Source organism: Balaenoptera musculus, chromosome 2, assembly GCF_009873245.2.
Source record: "Balaenoptera musculus isolate JJ_BM4_2016_0621 chromosome 2, mBalMus1.pri.v3, whole genome shotgun sequence".
In the NCBI taxonomy this organism is placed as follows: Eukaryota; Metazoa; Chordata; class Mammalia; order Artiodactyla; family Balaenopteridae; genus Balaenoptera; species Balaenoptera musculus.
Window position 1 is genome coordinate 116,078,762 of NC_045786.1, and position 18,568 is coordinate 116,097,329.

Below are 18,568 nucleotides of genomic sequence, written 5' to 3' on the forward strand. Positions count from 1 at the left end.
AATACAATGCACAGTATTATTAGGATAACTGGTGAAATCTGAATAAAGTTTAAAGATTAGAAAATAGTGTTATATCAATGTTAATTTCATGATTGTTAAATGAACTGCGGTTATACAAAGGAATGTTCTCATGTAATTAAGAAATGCGCACTAAAGAACTTAGAAGTAAAGGGACATCATGTTTGTAACTGACTTTCAAATGGCTTTTTAAAATTTATATGTGTGTAACATATAAATAGATACCTATATATAGCTACATCTATATCTATAGAGAGAGCACACTATCTATATAAATATCTGGAGAGAGAAGGATAAAGCAAATGTAATAAAATGTTAACACTTGAGGAATCTGGGTGAAAGGTTTAAAGGAATTCTTTGAACCATTCTTGTAACTTTTCCATACGTTTGGAATTATGTCAAAGTAGAAAGTTAAAAGAATAAAAAATGATAGCAACAGATAACTCACTGTAAAAAACAGGAAACCACGAATCCACAGTGATATTAATAAATAAATGAATAAATTGAAAGTTTGATGAGGAATAGGATATTTGCATGGCTTCAAAGATCCTCACCATCTAATGTTTATTAATCACAAAAGGAGGGGAAATAAGAGTAATTTTACAGTGGAGAAACCTGGCAGACACGCCTTAATGAGTGATCAAAGTGATAATCATCAATAATGGGCAAATGAAAATCATGTGCCACCTGAGAGGATACAATGAGAAAAGACCATTACTTCTGTGATATTCCTGCCAATGATGCAAGACCTCAATCTAACTGTGAGGCTACATCTAGACAAATCTAATTTGAGAGACACTCTATATACTGGCCTGAATCTTCCAAAGTGCCAAGGTCATGAAAGTCAAGGAAAGGCTGAGGACCTACACCAGACTAAAGGAGACTAAACGGACATAACCACTACATACATGCCTCTGAATTAAATCCTTTCAGTAAAAGAAATTATTGAGATAACCAGCGAAACTTGAATGAGTTTTGAGAATTAGATGGTAGTAATGTATCAGTGTTATGTATTGTACAGTACATCAGTGTATGTATCATATATTTCAAAACCTGACTCTGAAAGTTGTATTATGGTTATGTAGGAGAATATCCTGGTTTATAGGAAATACAACTAAAGTATTCAAGGGGTTGGTAACATCACTTCAGCAACTTAATCTCAAATAGTTCAGGAAAAAAGTCCTTTGCAGCTTGTCTATAAATTTAGTAACATTTCAAATTTTAAAAAACATTTTTTAAAAAACTCTTCTAATTACAAAGCTAAGATATGTCAAGTGTAAAATTTTCAAATTCTACTTAAAAGTAAAACTCTCCTTAACCCACCACTGTTAACAATTGGGTAAACATCCTTCCAGAAGCCTCTCTATACACAAAAGGATATACCACAGATCAAACTTTAAATAAAATCACATATGTGCTGTCCTATGACCTGATTTTTCCACCCAACATTATCTTGTACATATCATTCCATACACACACATACACATTTACATTCCAAAACAAAGCTATTGTCACTACCTCAAGTAGTCCTACAGCTATGGAAAGTGCCACCCCAGAGGAACGCAAAGGTCTCTTTCCCTGTGGTACAGGCCACGGGTCTCGCTGCAGTTCTCCCAGAAGATCTGTGAGATTCATATCTATTTTCTGTACTGGCTGCAAGAATCTGCAAAACAAAATTAAATAAAAAGTCATTTATAAATGTTTGTGGGTGAGGGTTTAAGAAACAAATTGTCCACTTTCTTAAAAATAGAGAAAAATAATTTGAATACACGGTAGACCAATGGTTCTCAAACTTTTGTGTACATCAAAATTGGTGGGAGGGCTTTTTTTAACATAGATTGCTGGTTCCAGAGTTTTGTTTCAGTAGGTCTGGGGTGGTGACCAAAAATCTGCATTTCAAATAAGTTCCCAGGTGATGTTGCCCACTGGTGAGGAACCACACTGAGTACAGCTACTATAAATAAAACACTCAAACCAAGTATTACTTTGAGACTGCATCTTCCATTTACCAATCTAGTAAGTCTTAAGGTTACTGAATTAATTATGAGAAGATACATCAACTCAGTTTTAGTAAGACCACCTCTGATTAGTAAGTTTAGTGGAAAAAGCTACTACAAGGCTAAGGAGGCAAAATGAAAAGCTTGTGGGGGCACTATTTTTGCTTGGCTGCCCTCAACCACAAAAATTAAGTTTTTCTGAACTTAGAAAATCAAAAGTATATCAAAACTAAAGAAACTCCTTACATTGTAATAATGAAAAACCAACCTTTTCAGCGATGTGATTCTACCTCAACTCTTTAAAAAGTATACTAATGCAATATTTACATTCCTAAAAATATTTAACAATATAGTATCACTGAATCCCTACATTCAAGTTAAGGATATAGGATGCTTAAAATAGCCACACGAATTGTAAAATTCTCTTTGCCGTATTTATTACCTATTGGAAGGAGGTGGCTGCTGTACCTGAGGACCACGTGTTGCTTGAGTAACTGGTACTTTAGAGAGCCCCAGCATTTCCTGTAAAGAGATTATTGCTGTGATATCCATTTAATTACTCCTACAAAGATGTATCAAATATTTATGACATGCAAGGTGCTTCTGTAGGCATTAGGAACACAAAAATAAAGAACACAAAGTCTCTTCCCTCAGAAAGCAAAAGTTCTAGTTGGGGAGACTGTCAGGTAAACAGTAATACAATGAAATGATCATCGTAAGACAGCAAAGTACAAGGTGCTATGTGAGCAAAAAAGAGGGATACTAGCTCAGAAATACTTTATTTCTAATTAAGTAAAAGTAAGCTACTGTGTAACTTGAATTTCTCTATTTCTTAACTTGTCTTCATTCATTCCTTTCAGCAACTATATCGCAATGTGCCAGGTATCTAATGTTGAAAAAAATATATAGTCCCTGACCGTATGGAAATTTATATCTGGTGAAACAGACAAGAGTTAAGTCATTAGCTAAATAAGTGTAAAATTGCAACTGTAATAAATATAAAGGAGAGATACAAGGAATTGTATTAATGGGGTTTATAAGGTACACACACCTTGTACGTCTATGCTTCTTAATTTTCTGACTTAATGCCTAACCAAACTGCCAGTTTTGTTCTGAATTTTAGATGTGTGCAGAATTCCTCTCTAGACACATGAAAATAATGTTATTTTACTAAAATTTTCTTGAATCTAGAAATGCTTAGTCATAAAGTAATAGAATAAAAGTATATAACAGAAAATCAGAAAGTCTAAAGATTTGCAAAAAAAAAAAAAAATTATTGAACCAATCCTGCAGTATTTCCTACACTGCTAGAAGGAACAGCAACTTTTTACTGAGGACTTATGTGCCAGATTCTGTGCTAAACTCTTTGTATATACTATTTCCTCACAAAATATAATGAAGTAGATTTTTAAATTCCTGCTTTGCAAATGAAAACTGACACTCAGAAGGGCTAAGTAACTTGCCTAAGGTTACAAAACTAGTAAGTAGCAAAGCAAGATATTAATCCAGATTTTGCTATAAAAGCCCTAAAAGAGTTTATACTACACTGAGTGTTCTCACTTACATCATTTCATTTAGTATTAAAATAAAATAATCTGGTAAAATAGGTATTGTTTATTCCTTTCCATAGAGGAGGAGAAAACAAGCAAAGAGATCAGCCCAAGATCACACAACTAGAAGAGTTTAAGATTTGAATCCAGAACTATTTGGGGAACAAAGACCAGGCTCTCTTCAACAAGATGGGTAGAGAAGGAAGATAAAAACATTTTGATGGAGAAAAAAATTTAGTTTGCATGCATTCATTGTTTCAAAAAGGCAGATGTTTTATGTATTACATACGTATTACATAATTTAAGTAAAAGGTATTCTGCAGTCAGAACTAGAAATAAACTACTTTAAATAAATTTACAGTTTAAAAATAACAGTAATAGCAAACATCTAAAAGCACAATCCGGGCTTTCCTGGTGGCACAGTGGTTGAGAATCTGCCTGCTAATGCAGGGGACACGGGTTCAGGCCCTGGTCTGGGAAGATCCCACATGCCGCGGAGCAACTAGGCCTGTGAGCCACAATTACTGAGCCTGCGCGTCTGGAGCCTGTGCTCCGCAACAAGAGAGGCCACGATAGTGAAGAGGCCCGCGCACCGCGATGAAGAGTGGCCCCCGCTTGCCGCAACTGGAGAAAGCCCTCGCACAGAAACGAAGACCCAACACAGACAAGAATAAATATAAAAATAAATAAATAAATAAATAAAGATTACTAAAAGCACAATCCATTTAATCTTCATGACTGCCCTGTAAGATAGATACTATTATTATCTCCCTTTACACATGAAAAAACTAAGGTACATAGAGGTTAAAACTTGCCCACTCTCTCTTGTCTCATGGAAACAGGTGATCCTCCCCTTCAAGGTACTCTGCTGCTTAGGCTCCTGAAGGAAGCCCTGTCATGTTTTGTGAAACCTCCCTCTCCTCATCTCACTCTTGCTTTCACTCACCCTCTTTAGTCTCTTTCTTTTTGTGTATAAACACATTCAAGTGTCCCTCCTAAAGTAAACCTCTTTAACTCGGTCCTCTCTCTCTCAAACTTTCACACTATCTCCTTCCCTACCTTCAAAAACAAACCTCTTGAAAGAACACAGACTCTAATTTTCCCCACTTCTTCAAATCTTAGTCACTACTATGATTCACTATCATATTCACTGTTCATTTATCCTCCCCCTCCAAACCTGCATATTCCTCCAGTATTTCCTGTCTCGGTTAACTGCGGCACCACTATCCCAGTCTGCTAAGCTTCAAATTAGTCATCCTCAAAATCTTTTTTTTTTTTTTCATTTTGGGCTACCTGGATGCCTCCAAAGTCTGATTTCATATCTGTCTACTTTATACCAGGCTTACCAATCAGGGTAATTTCTCAACTGGGGGTTGTATAAGAATCACTTAGAGGGACTTCCCTGGTGGCACAGTGGTTAAGAATCCACCTGCCAATGCAGGGGACACAGGTTTGAGCCCTGGTCCGGGAAGATCCCACATGCCGTGGAGCAACTAAGTCCGTGCGCCACAACTACTGAGCCTGCACTCTAAAGCCACGAGCCACAACTGCTGAGCCCGCAGGCCTAGAGCCCGTGCTCCACAACAAGAGAAGCCAACGCAATGAGAAGCCTGCGCACTGCAATGAAGACCCAACGCAGCCAAAAATAAATAAATAAATAAATAAATTTATTAAAAAAAAAAAAGAATCCGCCTGCCAACACAGGGAACATGAGTTTGATCCCTGGTCCGGGATGATCCCACATGCCGCGGAACAACTAAGCCCGTGCGCCACAACTACTGAGCCTGCACTCTAGAGCCCGCGAGCCACAACTACTGAGCCCACATTCCACAACTACTGAAGCCCGTGCGCCTAGAGCCCGTGCTCGGCAACAAGAGAAGCCACCGCAATGAGAAGCCCACGCACCGCAGCGAAGAGTAGCCCTCACTCATCACAACTAGAGAAAGTCCGTGCACAGCAACGAAGACCCAACGCAGCCAAAAATTAACTAATTACTTAATTTTAAAAAAAGAATCACTTAGAAAGTTTTTCAAAACACTTACATGAACAGTCTCTACCCTCTCAACTATCTTCCAGTTGAAGCACATATTCACTCACTCTCTTAGGATCTATCAAAATCTCTGGACAGGAAAAGATTTTGAAAAATACACCAAGATGATCCTAGTATGTTACACATAACTCCCTGCCTTGGAAGACAAAGCTTCAATTTGCCCCAAAGATAAAAATGTCCTAGTGTGTGAAAAAATATATATACTCATGGTTCACCTATTAACTCTCAAGCCTTAATATATGCCCCCTTGCCAAACACAAAGTGTTTAGTTCCTAAGTGAGATGTAAAGAAACAAAAGCTAAAATTCTGTGGTTGCCCTCTCTCAGTCTTCAGCATGACTCTTCTATAAGCCCTTCAAATCTCTAGTAAAATAGCTTCAGTTTCACTCTAAATTTTAAAAATACTTCAAAAGTGAAGGGTCTTCAATCTCTACGATAAAAATTTAAGGCAAATGAAAGAACGCTGAGGCCAACACTAAAGGCTTTGTTATAATACAATTATATTAGTCATTCATAATATTTTCTAGAAACTTATATATAGAAGGCATTTATAGACATACATAGAGTGATGTGCACAAACAGGCTAAAACTACCATTCTTGTTGTTTACCTGGAGTTGTTTGGCAGACAGATCTTTTGTTCCTCTGAAGACATAGCTTTTTGAAATGCCCTCACATCCAAGTTCATGAACCTGCACCATTCTCCCAAAAGTAATTAGGCCAACCAAAGCTGTAGGTGGTAAAAGACTTAATGACATCTGCATAGATTCTTTCAGGGCTTGTAAGTCTTCATCTTCCATGCAAGTATCAACCACATAGAGGAATATCAAAGGCATCTGAGGACCACGCTTTTAAAAAATGGTGCGATAAAAAAAAATGTTTTAAAAGTATTAACACTTCAGCACAATACACAGGATAATCAGCAGAGGACTAATTAAATAATTTACAATACATTTACACAATGGAATCCTAATAAAGCCATTTCAGAAATGAAACAGGTTATATATGCATGGAGAGATATCCAAGACATCATCAAGTGAAAAATTCAGTTTAAAAACATTATTCAGAGTTACATGAAGGAGATTTTCACTTTCAATTTTACTTAACTGCATGAGGTTTCATTTCTTATAACAAGCATTTATTTCTTTTAAAATAAGAAAATAGTAACTATAAAGCTTAAAAGCAAAATTAGGTGATTTTTATAAAATAATTATCTAACCCTGAATTGGATTATAAGAGAACTGGAAACTAGCCAGAGTGGACAAATTACTGACTGGCTCAGTGAACCATATTCTGGTTTCTCTACAACATTCATAAAAAATATTACCTTAATACTTAAATATGTAAATAACTATGTAAAGCTGTTCAGAAAGGGAAGAAAAATGATTTTCTTAACAAGGGCCAATGCAAGAGTAATTTCATTATTAGACTTGGGAATATATCATTAGGCTCTAGCATCATACTGACCAAGTATTTGTAATTGACCTTCCAACTACAAAGCAAAATTGATACTTTACTGTTTATTGATCTATTCGGTATAGCAAACCACACCACCCCACCCAATACCTTGGCCACCTTTCAAATAACTACAACAGAAATTACCTTACTCAAACTGACCTTGACAGTTCTTACCTTTGAAATTCTCAATCAATTCAATGTAAGAATCAAGAATGATGCCTTTTAAGTCAGCTCAATTTAACAGTTATTTTGGTATAAATTACTGGATATTTTAAATTTCTTAAAGAGTTACTCTTACGTTCTTACCAGAACTACATATTCAATGCTAGAAAACTGAGGTAAAAGTTCAGCAGGTTGATTCAGTTCAGATATACCAGCATAAGTAGGTGGAAACTGCAGGTAGAAAAAAACAAAACATTTTAACAAATTATTTGTGAGTAATGAAATTTTAAACTGAAAATAATTATTTTCTGATCATTTAATTATTAAAAAGGATAGTTTCATCATATATAAAGTTATTTCATCTTTATTTTTAAATATGCATCTTTCTGCATATTTAGAGCAGTATTATAGCATTAACATATGCAACAGGGGTTTTCTTACCTGATTCCTTTGATAACAAAAGTTGCAAGCCCAGAGTTTTGCTCGATAATCCACTTGACTGTTTTAAGAAAAGATACAATAGCTCATGGTTCAGTTAAATTGTACAATAATCCTAATTTCAATAAAATTAATTTCTTTCTGAAAATGAATACATTCAAGTTGATATCAAAGCAATCTTTAAAAGCCATGTATTTTTAGGTGTTGCCATTATTTAATTCATACTTTTAACACATACAAGTTCACCAAAATGAATATATTGTAACTTTTAATATATCACAAATATCAACAATAAAATTAAGATAATCCTATTTTTTTTTCTCCAAATGGCTCAGTAACTTCTAAACTCAGATCTAGAAAGCATTTATTCAATAAAAATATATTTATTGAATGCCATTATTCTAGGTGCTGATGATAAAGAAGTAAACAAGATCAAAGGTCCCTGCTATCACAGAGTTTATATCTGTGATATATATCACAGAAGATACTTTTAGATAGTGATAATAAAGATTAAAGATTACAAAGCAGGACATGAGAATGTATTTGGGAGGGCTACTTTAAAGGAAAGCCTTCATTAATAAACAACTGAGGGACTTCCCTGGTGGCGCAGTGGTTAAGAACCCGCCTGCCAATGCAGGGGTCACGGGTTCGATCCCTGGTCTGGAAAGATCCCACATGCCGCGGAGCAACTAAGCCCGTGCGCCACAGCTACTGAGCCTGTGCTCTAGAGCCCGTGAGCCACAACTACTAAAGCCCGCACGCCCCAGGGCCCGCGTGCCACAACAAGAGAAGCCACAGTAATGAGAAGCCTGCGCACCACAACAAAGAGCCCTCTCGCCGCAACTAGAGAAAGCCCGCGTGCGGCAACGAAGACCCAAACGCAGCCAAAAAAATAAAAAATAAAAAAATAAACAACTGACATGTAATCGAATTGAAAAGAAACCAGTCATAGGAAAATCTGGGGGCAAAGCAATCCAGGCAGCACATATAGCTATTGCACAAAGTCTGTGGTAGAAGTAAGTTAGGTATATCCAAGGATAAGAGAGAGGGTAAGGTATAATGCAGATGAAAATAAAGAAAATGGGTGATACAAGATTAAGGCAGAAATACACAGAGGATAGATCATATAGGGCTTTATAGGTCTTGATAAGGGATATGGATTTTTCATTCCAGTGTAATAAGTAGCTATTGAACGAGTTTAATAATCTGATATCCATTTGTAAAACTCTAGCTTCTGAGTGGAGAAGAGACTGCTGAAAAGCAAGAATGGAAACAGGAAGACCAGTTAGGAGGATAATGAAACCATCCAGGAAAAAGATGGTATATTTTGAAGTACCATGTTCTAGCAGAGAGTAAGAGACAGAATCCTGATGGTTCTGGAGATGGAATCGACCAGATTTGCTAGTGGACTGAGTGGAGAGAGAGGGAGCAGAAAGAGGAATAAAAGTTAATTCTTGAGAGTCTGGCTTATGTAACAAGAAATCATAACATTTCTCAAACACCATACCACTCAACTATGACTTTTCAAATGACACAAGATGGGATGATTGCCAGCATCAGTATCTAGAGAATACTGATAGAATCTAACAGTTTACACAGTGACAACTTTGCATTTGGTTTCTTATCAACTCACTACAACTAGCATGATCCTAAAATTTTATAGCTCTTTGGATCTGACTACCTTAATTTGAAAAAATAACTATAAACAAAAACAAAGACATTTTTATATAAATGAGCAAGAAAGAAACTACATTTTTTTTTAATCATAGTGACACATTAGTTTTTTCCATATACTTTAATTACCATAAAGGATTCAAAACTGCACGGCAAGTGGTCCTACTACACAGAACAGGTTCATATTGAATGGGTGGCAAATCTGGTCTCTCCTTCAGTGGTGTAAATAAGGCTGCTACTGGAACGACCATTCTTGTAGCTTCCAGTCGACTTGATGGCCAAACATTCCAACTAAATCGGACTCCATCTCGTTCTTCATTTTGTTGGATGAATTCCAAATAGGTTGTCATTGTAGACCTTGATTCTTATTTCTGTAACAAAATTAAAGGATATTTTTAAATCCTCTTAAGAAAATTCAAAATAAGTATGTTTTTCCCACTTCCAGCAATATTAATCCATTAGAAATCATAACCAAATGAAAATATTTATCTCAAAAAAAAATTAGCAAACAACAATGACCACAATTAAAACAAAATAATGAATGGCTCTACAGAACCCAATGCCTATTAGGCCCAATGAGAGGTATTTTATCCTTTTTTATTCACTCTCAAAAAAAACTACGGCAAAAAATAATAAATAATAAAATAGATGTCCTATTGATTTAAGGCAAAAATGGGGGAAAATCTAGATCCTAAGTTTTCCGTATCAGCCTTGTGAGTTACATTATTCTAATAAATAGATTGTCAAAAACATTAAATTCTAAAACTCACATGCTTTTCTACCCAGAAAGTAGTAAGTTTCCACTAAACTTGCTAGAAGAGAATATTTAAGGGTGCAAAACAAAAATATTTTTCTAAAACTAGGTACTTCTATTTTAGAAAGGTAATTTTTTTATCATGCATCATTTAACCTCTCTTGCAGAAACTTAATTCAGAATACTTTTAACATTCCAACTTAAGAGAGTATTTTAAACTCTAATTTGAGATATATAATTTCAATATAATCATTTAACTTTACCACTGGAAGAGGGAGATGCCACTCTGGTTAGTGCCCAGTGTCAAGAGACATCTCCATCTTGTTATTCTTTAGCTTCCTGACTAGGATGCCAGCTCTCCTACCTGGGAAGCAGTTCTATCTATCTCATGCTCTCAAAATGCAACAGTGGTTAGTGATGCAAGGAAATTGTAAAATTTAAAGGTCTGAGAAGATAGAATTTCAAGTACTATGTGGCTGGCTAAAAGACTTGTGGGAGAGATGAATGGCATAAAGAACCGAAGAATTATGAAGGTAGGGTGCCAACAGAGGCAACATGGATGCTGAAGTAGCTAAGAACAGCAATGGGATGAGGAACTGATTCTAAAATATAAGTAAGGGAAGAAAAGGTATTATTAGATACAATAACAATTTTAATTTTAGAAAAATGTCCAAATATATTTTAGTAATACAAATTACAGAAAGTGAGGCTTAACAAATCTTAAGTATCTTAAGCAGCTAAGACCTTTCCCTTCTCTAAAAGAAAGGTTATATGTCAATTATATCGCAATTAAAAAATAAAATAGGGCTTCCCTGGTGGCGCAGTGGTTGAGAGTCTGCCTGCTAATGCAGGGGACACGGGTTCGATCCCTGGTCTGGGAAGATCCCACATGCCGCGGAGCGACTGGGCCCGTGAGCCACAGTTACTGAGCCTGCGCGTCTGGAGCCTGTGCTCCGCAACAAGAGAGGCCGCGATAGTGAGAGGCCCGCGCACCGCGATGAGGAGTGGCCCCCGCTCGCCGCAACTAGAGAAAGCCCTCGCACAGAAACGAGGACCCAACACAGCCATAAAATAAATAAATAAATAAATAAAAATTAAAAAAAAATAATAATAATAATAAAATAAAAATTAAACACTATTTCTTCCTATCAGAATTTCAGAGACAACTAAGGAATTTTATGCTATTCAAAAGCGATCATGTATTTTTCAGAGATTGATAAAGGGTAGAGAGAAATCCTAAGATATCTAGATTTGTTTAGAAAAGATTATTTTAAAGCTAAATACAGGAGACAGCTTTGAGAAAGATAATATGAGCTTTCAAGAAAAAGTGGCTGTTGAAAGATAATGATAAAACAAAGGTCTGGGATAATCAGAGAGGAGTTAGAAGATGCCAACCTCAGTTTTAACACAGGCAACAATAAGAGGAGAAACAACCTCTTCTGGGAGAGAAATGGTTTTTAGCAACAGCTTCCATGCTACAGATGTGAGTGTAAATTCTAGGAGTATGCAATCCCTCCCATTATTTCTACAGAACATAAAGCAAATGAAGTTTTCTGTTTATTACTTAATTGCATCTATAATCTGAGATACATCTAAAATGCATCACCAAAAAGCATCAAAAGACTATTAAAATATACTCAACCAATCAGGGTTGTTCATTTGAACGACAAAACACAAAAAATGTTTTGAGTGACTATTTTCTCAATTCTCCAAGAATAGTATATAACTAGTACTTAGGTATTTATTATATATTTTCTTAAAAATGGATGAAGTGAGCCTGTCACCTGCAAAACCATTCACAGTATTTGTTGCCAATGATAAAATCTGAGCTTTCTCAAATTTAAATTAAAAAATTAAAATTTTTGAAAACTTGTATCTAATACCATAAGCTTCACAACTTCCTAATATGTAAAGATTTTGCTGATGAGACCAGTAGTGATAATAATATGATTTTTTATATATTGTGTAATGAAACATGCCAACATTTGGAAGATACACATTATTCAGTGAAGCAAGATCTCCCAAATGATCTGTTCATGATGTTACAAAATCATGCATGGGTAAATGATCCATTCAAAGTGTAGGATAGACCAATGGGTTATAACGCAATAAGTACAAGAAGTTCATTTTTAAGGTTTCAGACTCCACACTGCAATTAACCCTTGATTTCTTAATTAAAACTGTCGAGTTTGGGTATAGTATCAAAGAATATGCATATTTTTTAATACGAAACAGCTATTAATATTCTCTCTCCTTTTTCCAACTACGTACCTATGTGAAGCCAGACTTCCTTCACACAATTCAACCAAAACAACATATTACAATAGACTGCAAAGCAGTAGATATAAAAATCTACCTGTCTTCTATTAAGGTTTTTCTTTTTTTTCTGGATCTTATAATACTCTTAAGTATTATACACTTTATAATGCTTAAGAGTATAAAGAGTTCTTGGGACTTCCCTGGTGGTGCAGTGGTTAAGAATCCTCCTGCCAATGCAGGGGACATGGGTTCAAGCCCTGGTCCAGGAAGATCCCACAGGCCGTGCCTGTGAGCCACAACTACTGAGTCCATGCGCTGCAACTACTGAAGCCCATGTGCTTAGAGCCCGTGCTCCGCAACAAGAGAAGCCACTGCAATACGAAGCCTGTGCACCGCAACGAAGAGCAGCCCCCGCTTGCCGCAACTAGAGAAAGCCCGCGCAGCAACGAAGACCCAATGCAGCCAAAAATAAATAAATTTATAAGTGCATCCATTCTTCAAAAAAAAAACAAAAAAAGAGTATAATGAGGTCTTGAGAATCACCTCCTTAGGACTCTAGGGCTTAATTCAAAATCTGGGAGCCTAGTAGAGAAAGGCTCTATGAAACTTAGCATGAAGACATCTACACACAGGCAACAGCCAGATTTAAGTTTCTACAACAGGTAACAAAACCTGGACTGTAACTCCACATCCTTACTTTTTTTTTTTTTTAATTTTATTTATTTATTTATTTATTTATGGCTGTGTTGGGTCTTCGTTTCTGTGCGAGGGCTTTCTCTAGTTGCGGCAAGTGGGGGCCACTCTTCATCGCGGTGCGCGGGCCTCTCACTATTGTGGCCTCTCCTGTTGCGGAGCACAGGCTCCAGACGCGCAGGCTCAGTAATTGTGGCTCACGGGCCTAGTTGCTCCGCGGCATGTGGGATCCTCCCAGACCAGGGCTCGAACCCGTGTCCCCTGCATTGGCAGGCAGATTCTCAACCACTGTGACACCAGGGAAGCCCCATCCTTACTTTTTATTGAGACATACTAAATATCACCTGACTGATATTTGAGTACAATTCCCCTCCTCTTCCTCACTCTTTTTCCTCTCAGTCTCTCTCCTCTAAGATCATATTTGTTCACTAAATCACATTTATTTCTTACCTTCTCACTTTCCAGCAGTGGTTTGAAAAAGTCCCACCTGTTTCTTCTTAACTGGTCCAATTACATAGGCATGCAAAACACCCCCCCAACTTCCCTCACCTTTCCAAGGGAGAAATTACTCAATCTTAAAATCACTCATTCTAGTACAAATTTTGCCAGGTTTGGTCCCATATTCAACAATAGCATATCTGAAATAAAGTCCTTTTACAAACCAGCTTTTTATAAAATGGCATTATTTGATAAGCATTCTCTCCCCTGATATTATGTTTGTCTAAAAGCATAAAACTAAATAAATACGATTCAAACACTATATTAGGATGCACACTTAATATACTAGTCGCTATATTTTTTTTTAAGTGGTACAAACACAAAAGACCATTCTAAAGAAATGTCTCATTTTTCAGCACAACTTATAATCATTGGGAGTTACTTTAGTTAAATACTTTCTCATGGTATAACTAAAAGCAAAGAAGCATTAAGTCACTTTAACCTAGAACATCAGATATGTGCCCACAGTATTTTAAAAGGCTTTACCTATTCAGTAATAATTAAAAGTTTTTAAATATTCCGATTTTAGCCCATTTATAGATAACTAAGTGCAAAACATTGTAAATTGCAAGTAAAATTTGAGTTCCTTCCCATCAGATATATTTGTTAACAATTACATGTGCCTCTCCCACTTTTCTGTCCTAAAATCTTCAATGAAGTGTCTTCAACTACTTCCCATGACTAGATTTATTATATTGGAAAAATAGCTTAACCCCTCTGATCCTCAATTTCTCATCTGTAAGATCAGGGGTTTGGGTTAGAAAACTACAAGACCCCTTCTAAATCTAAAATTCTGAGCCAATTAAAAATGACTGGACTTCCAAAATGATGTCCATTAGACTAGTGGAGAAGGGAGAGAAGGAAGACAACACGCATTTATATTTAAATCTATATTTAAATCTAAAACTTCTTTTAACCAATTTAACTTGGCTAGTTATCCACGACTTTGAGGGGTGTAAGTTGAAGAAGTTCACGTGAAAACACGAATTCAACTTACTCAATCCAGTGATTACATGCAGATTTACTATGACTTTTCCCTTCCCACCAAAACGGGAAAACACTTAGGGCTGAATGAAGTAGGTACAACTGGCCTAATCTGATAACTGAAGTCTATTTGTAATCAAGGCCCAAGGTGTTAGCTATACCTGGCACTTTTCTCCTTATCCCCTTTAACCCCCAAGGCCGAACTACGGGTGACGAAGTCACCTCGGTTCAAAGTCTAGGGCTCCTCAGCTCAGGCAGGGAATGAACCAATAAGTCAAAGTACCCAGAAGCGGTGATGGGGTGGGGTGGGGAAGGTAGATCGGCCGGGAGCGGAGGGTGGGGTGCTGGGGGAGATGCCCAAACAGCTGTTTTTCACCCGACTCCCATCTTTCGCACCTGATACAGGGCAGGTGGGTGAGGGGACCAGGTTCCCAGGCCCAGACAGAACTAAGCAGAGGGTGGTGGGTGAGCGGGTGACAAGTTCAGGGTTCCAGGCAGCCCCGCCGGGCCGGGTCGCAGCCCCGGCGCACCCCGCCCGCCCCGGGGCACCAAGACGGCAGAGCAGGCACCACCCTTGAGACCCCGGCCCGCGGACCCGCCGCCGCACAGCCGCCCCTCCCCCGCCTTCCACTGAGCGCCCGCGGACCCCCAAGGGAGCCGAGAGGAGGCAGCCCTGAAGTGGATCCTTACCACAGAGCCACCACGTACGAGATCCGCGCCTGTCGCAGCCTCTGCCTTACAAAATCCGCCCTCTCCGCCGAGCCAGAGCAGCCGTGGCACCGCAATCAGGGCCGGCGCCGCCCCGCCCCCGGCCTCGGCGCAGAACTCTGCGGGACTAACATGGCTGGTGCCGCTTCTGCCACGTCAAAGGGGGGGGAGGGGCGGGGCGTGAGGGGGAGGGAGGGGGAGGGGACGGTTCTGGGGGCGGGGCGACCGGGCCAGGGAACTGAAGGGAAGGGTGCGGGACCAGGGCGGAGCGGGGGGAGGGGATGGGGAGGGGAAAAGGGAGGGGAAGAGGCGGGTACCAGAGCTGGAGGGGCGGGGTGACAATGACAAACCTAACAGGGGTACTCAGGAGGGGCGGGGAGGGGCGCGGGACCTGGTGGAACAGGAGCGCGAGGGTGGGGTGCGCCATGGCGCTCCGGTCCCCTCTCCCCGGAGCCATGGCGGATCCCACTCCCCGCGGGTCTCATGATGTGTGACCTTCTGTCGCCAGACTCCTCAGCTTGCTGAGAGAAATGGAGGTGTCCTCTAGGACAGTGGTCCCCAAACTTTCTGGCACGAGGGACCGGTTTTGTGGAAGATAATTTTTCAGGGGTGGAGGGGTAATGGTTCAAGCGGTAATGGGAGCGATGGGGAGCGGTGGATTAAGCGTCCATTACTCCGCGCTGCTCACCTCCTGCTGTGCAGCCGGGTTCCTAACAGGCCGCAGACAGGTGAGGGTGGGGGCTTGGGGACCCCTGCTCTAGGACATCCTCTCCTCTAGGGCCCGGGTTGATTCCAAGAAACACAGGCTGCATCGCCCCTGAAAAAGCAAAGTGAGAAGTTCGTTCTTTCACTTAGTGCAACAAACATTTACTGAACATCTATCTACTTTGTGCCAGGCACAGTAGCGATGCTGTGATACGATGTAGGCAAAACAGCCAAATGTCTGGTCTGGAAGAATTTATATACTATTTATACACTATTCATGTATTCCTAGTCAGTTTACCTCTTTCCTCCTACTCTGCCTCTGCCACCTCTCCCCCTACACACACACACACACACACACACACACACACACACACACAAACATACACACACACTACAATCTTTGGCTGATTAATCTTGATATGTTTTCTGCTCTCTTTCCAAGAAAAGAACTGAGCAAAATAGGACAGACAGAAACTGGTTGGAAAGGCATTCGAGCTTGGTGGTCTCAGGCAACCCCACCCTTCAGTGAGGGGTTGCTCACGGAATTATTTCCAGATAGGACAACACCTAAAATCCTGCAAAGCTTAGCCCTATAAGCATTTTATGGAATAGAGAAAAAGATCAATTTTTTGTTCTTCCAAGCTTATAGTCACAAGAAATAAGTTATGCAGCAAACATATATTTTACTTCCTCTAAGCTTGTTTTGTAAGGTAAAAGAGTATGAGTTTGCTTATCAAATTTTAATACAATCCTGAAGAGGAAATGGGAATCAAAAGCCAAAATTCTGTATAGGCCTGCAAATAAAGTGGGCTCAGGATACTACCTTAACAAGGATTCCTGGCTGAAAGTACAGCAAGTAAATAGCTGTAGACAATGATATAAAGGTGGAATAAGGACTAGTCGCAAAAAGAAACAAGATCTAGGAATGAGTAGGGTAAATAGACATAGATGAGAGGATCCACCGGGATCCTGGAATTCAGTGAGGAATACACCAAAGTATAGCACCTTCGGTAATTTCATTCATTTTATGGTCCCCAGAAAGGGATCTTTGCCATCCAGCTCAATGAAGTCTAAGAAGTCATAATGCCTATGTTTTCAGCTGAACAAAAGGCTTTTGTTTCCTATTACAATGAAATAAATGCTATGATGGGTAACAAATTCATTCATATGTCTTTTTTTTTTTTTTTTTAAGAAATTCACGTTCTTTTATTTATTTATTTATGACTGTGTTGAGTCTTCGTTCCTGCGCGAGGGCTTTCTCCAGCTGCGGCAAGTGGGGACCACTCTTCATCGCGGTGCGCGGGCCCCCCACCATCGCGGCCTCTCTTGTTGCGGAGCACAGGCTCCAGACGCGCAGGCTCAGTAATTGTGGCTCACGGGCCCAGCCGCTCCGTGGCATGTGGGATCTTCCCAGACCAGGGCTCGAACCCGTGTCCCCTGCATTGGCAGGCAGACTCTCAACCACTGCGCCACCAGGGAAGCCCCCCATTCATATGTCTTTATGTGCTTAAAGGTGAATGAGTTTAAGAGTTTAACCCTTGTACATATCATCAGGATCTATTAGACCCAACTTTAGTTTTCTGAGATTTCCTCTTTTGGGAGTACTATTTGTAAGGATTGATTTTTTTCATGACTTTTATTCTTTCTTAAAGGTCTTCCAAAAAACAAAGAGAAAACTTATTTAAAAAAAAAAATAGGATAAAACTTACTCTATTTACAGTGGTCATATGGGTCTTTTGGACTCTTGTAAATCTAGGATACATCATGGAATCTTACTGATCTTATTTTTCCTATGTCTTGCAACATTCTCCTACTTCATCATCCATGGAATTATTTCATCATTACTCATTAATTGTTCCAAACCATGCTTCAAAATATACTAAAATAATAAGAAAATGGAAAATGATAGAATTACCTAAGATGATAAAATAGTGAAGTAAGTCATCACTATTGCATTATCCTTCAGATTTCTTTTTGCAATGCTCAAAGTACTGCAGCATCTTTCTAGATCTTTGTACTATGCTTTAGCTCTCATTGAATATAGTTGAGAATTCAGAATTCAGAAGATTAATGCAGAGATAGAGAACAGCACTCTAGACCCTAATAATCTTAAACTAGGAATCTTTAGATGACCACCTCCTAAATGAATTTTTCAAACTCAAGAATTAATGAGTTAACAATATATTTCTAAGGACAAAAAGAAAATGTGGTATTCTCATCTACTTACTCATTCAAAAGGAATAACTTCATTCCACAAGATTTTGCAGCAAACATCTGGATGATCTCATTTTGCTAAGAGCACATATGATAGTATTCTTTTACCTTTTATGATATTTATATGGATACATTTACTTGATATGATTCTTAAGTGCACAAATGCTAGTTGCAGTTGTGTATACAAAGATGATAAGAAGGAAATAGATAATCTAGAAATTAAAAATTCTTTGAGTTGATCATTTATAAAACTAAAAATACAAATGTTTTGCAACTAGGTAGCAAAGAAGATGGCTGTCCTCTCTTCAACAAAATGATGAGCCTTTAAAGGTTTCAAAGAATTCTTCAAGTCTTGTATTTTGATAATGCAACTGCAAAAAGAACCAGAAGCAACAATAAGCTAGTATGT

The 18,568-nt window shown here is 38.5% G+C and overlaps 1 protein-coding gene across 1 annotated transcript in view; it reads right to left on the minus strand.

Moving 5' to 3' along the window:
• The window catches only part of SEC23A (Sec23 homolog A, COPII coat complex component), a 62,160-nt gene extending 46,765 nt beyond the window's left edge, over window positions 1-15,395 (minus strand). The window contains exons 1-7 of the mRNA XM_036842153.1: window positions 15,223-15,395; window positions 9,474-9,715; window positions 7,674-7,731; window positions 7,377-7,463; window positions 6,224-6,460; window positions 2,458-2,537; window positions 1,537-1,681 (exon numbers count right to left, since the gene is read on the minus strand). Coding sequence (XP_036698048.1) covers window positions 1,537-1,681; window positions 2,458-2,537; window positions 6,224-6,460; window positions 7,377-7,463; window positions 7,674-7,731; window positions 9,474-9,694 — 828 coding nt within the window. The 5' untranslated portion in view covers window positions 9,695-9,715; window positions 15,223-15,395. The remainder of the gene's footprint in view (window positions 1-1,536; window positions 1,682-2,457; window positions 2,538-6,223; window positions 6,461-7,376; window positions 7,464-7,673; window positions 7,732-9,473; window positions 9,716-15,222) is intronic.
• Window positions 15,396-18,568: the final 3,173 nt, after the last annotated feature.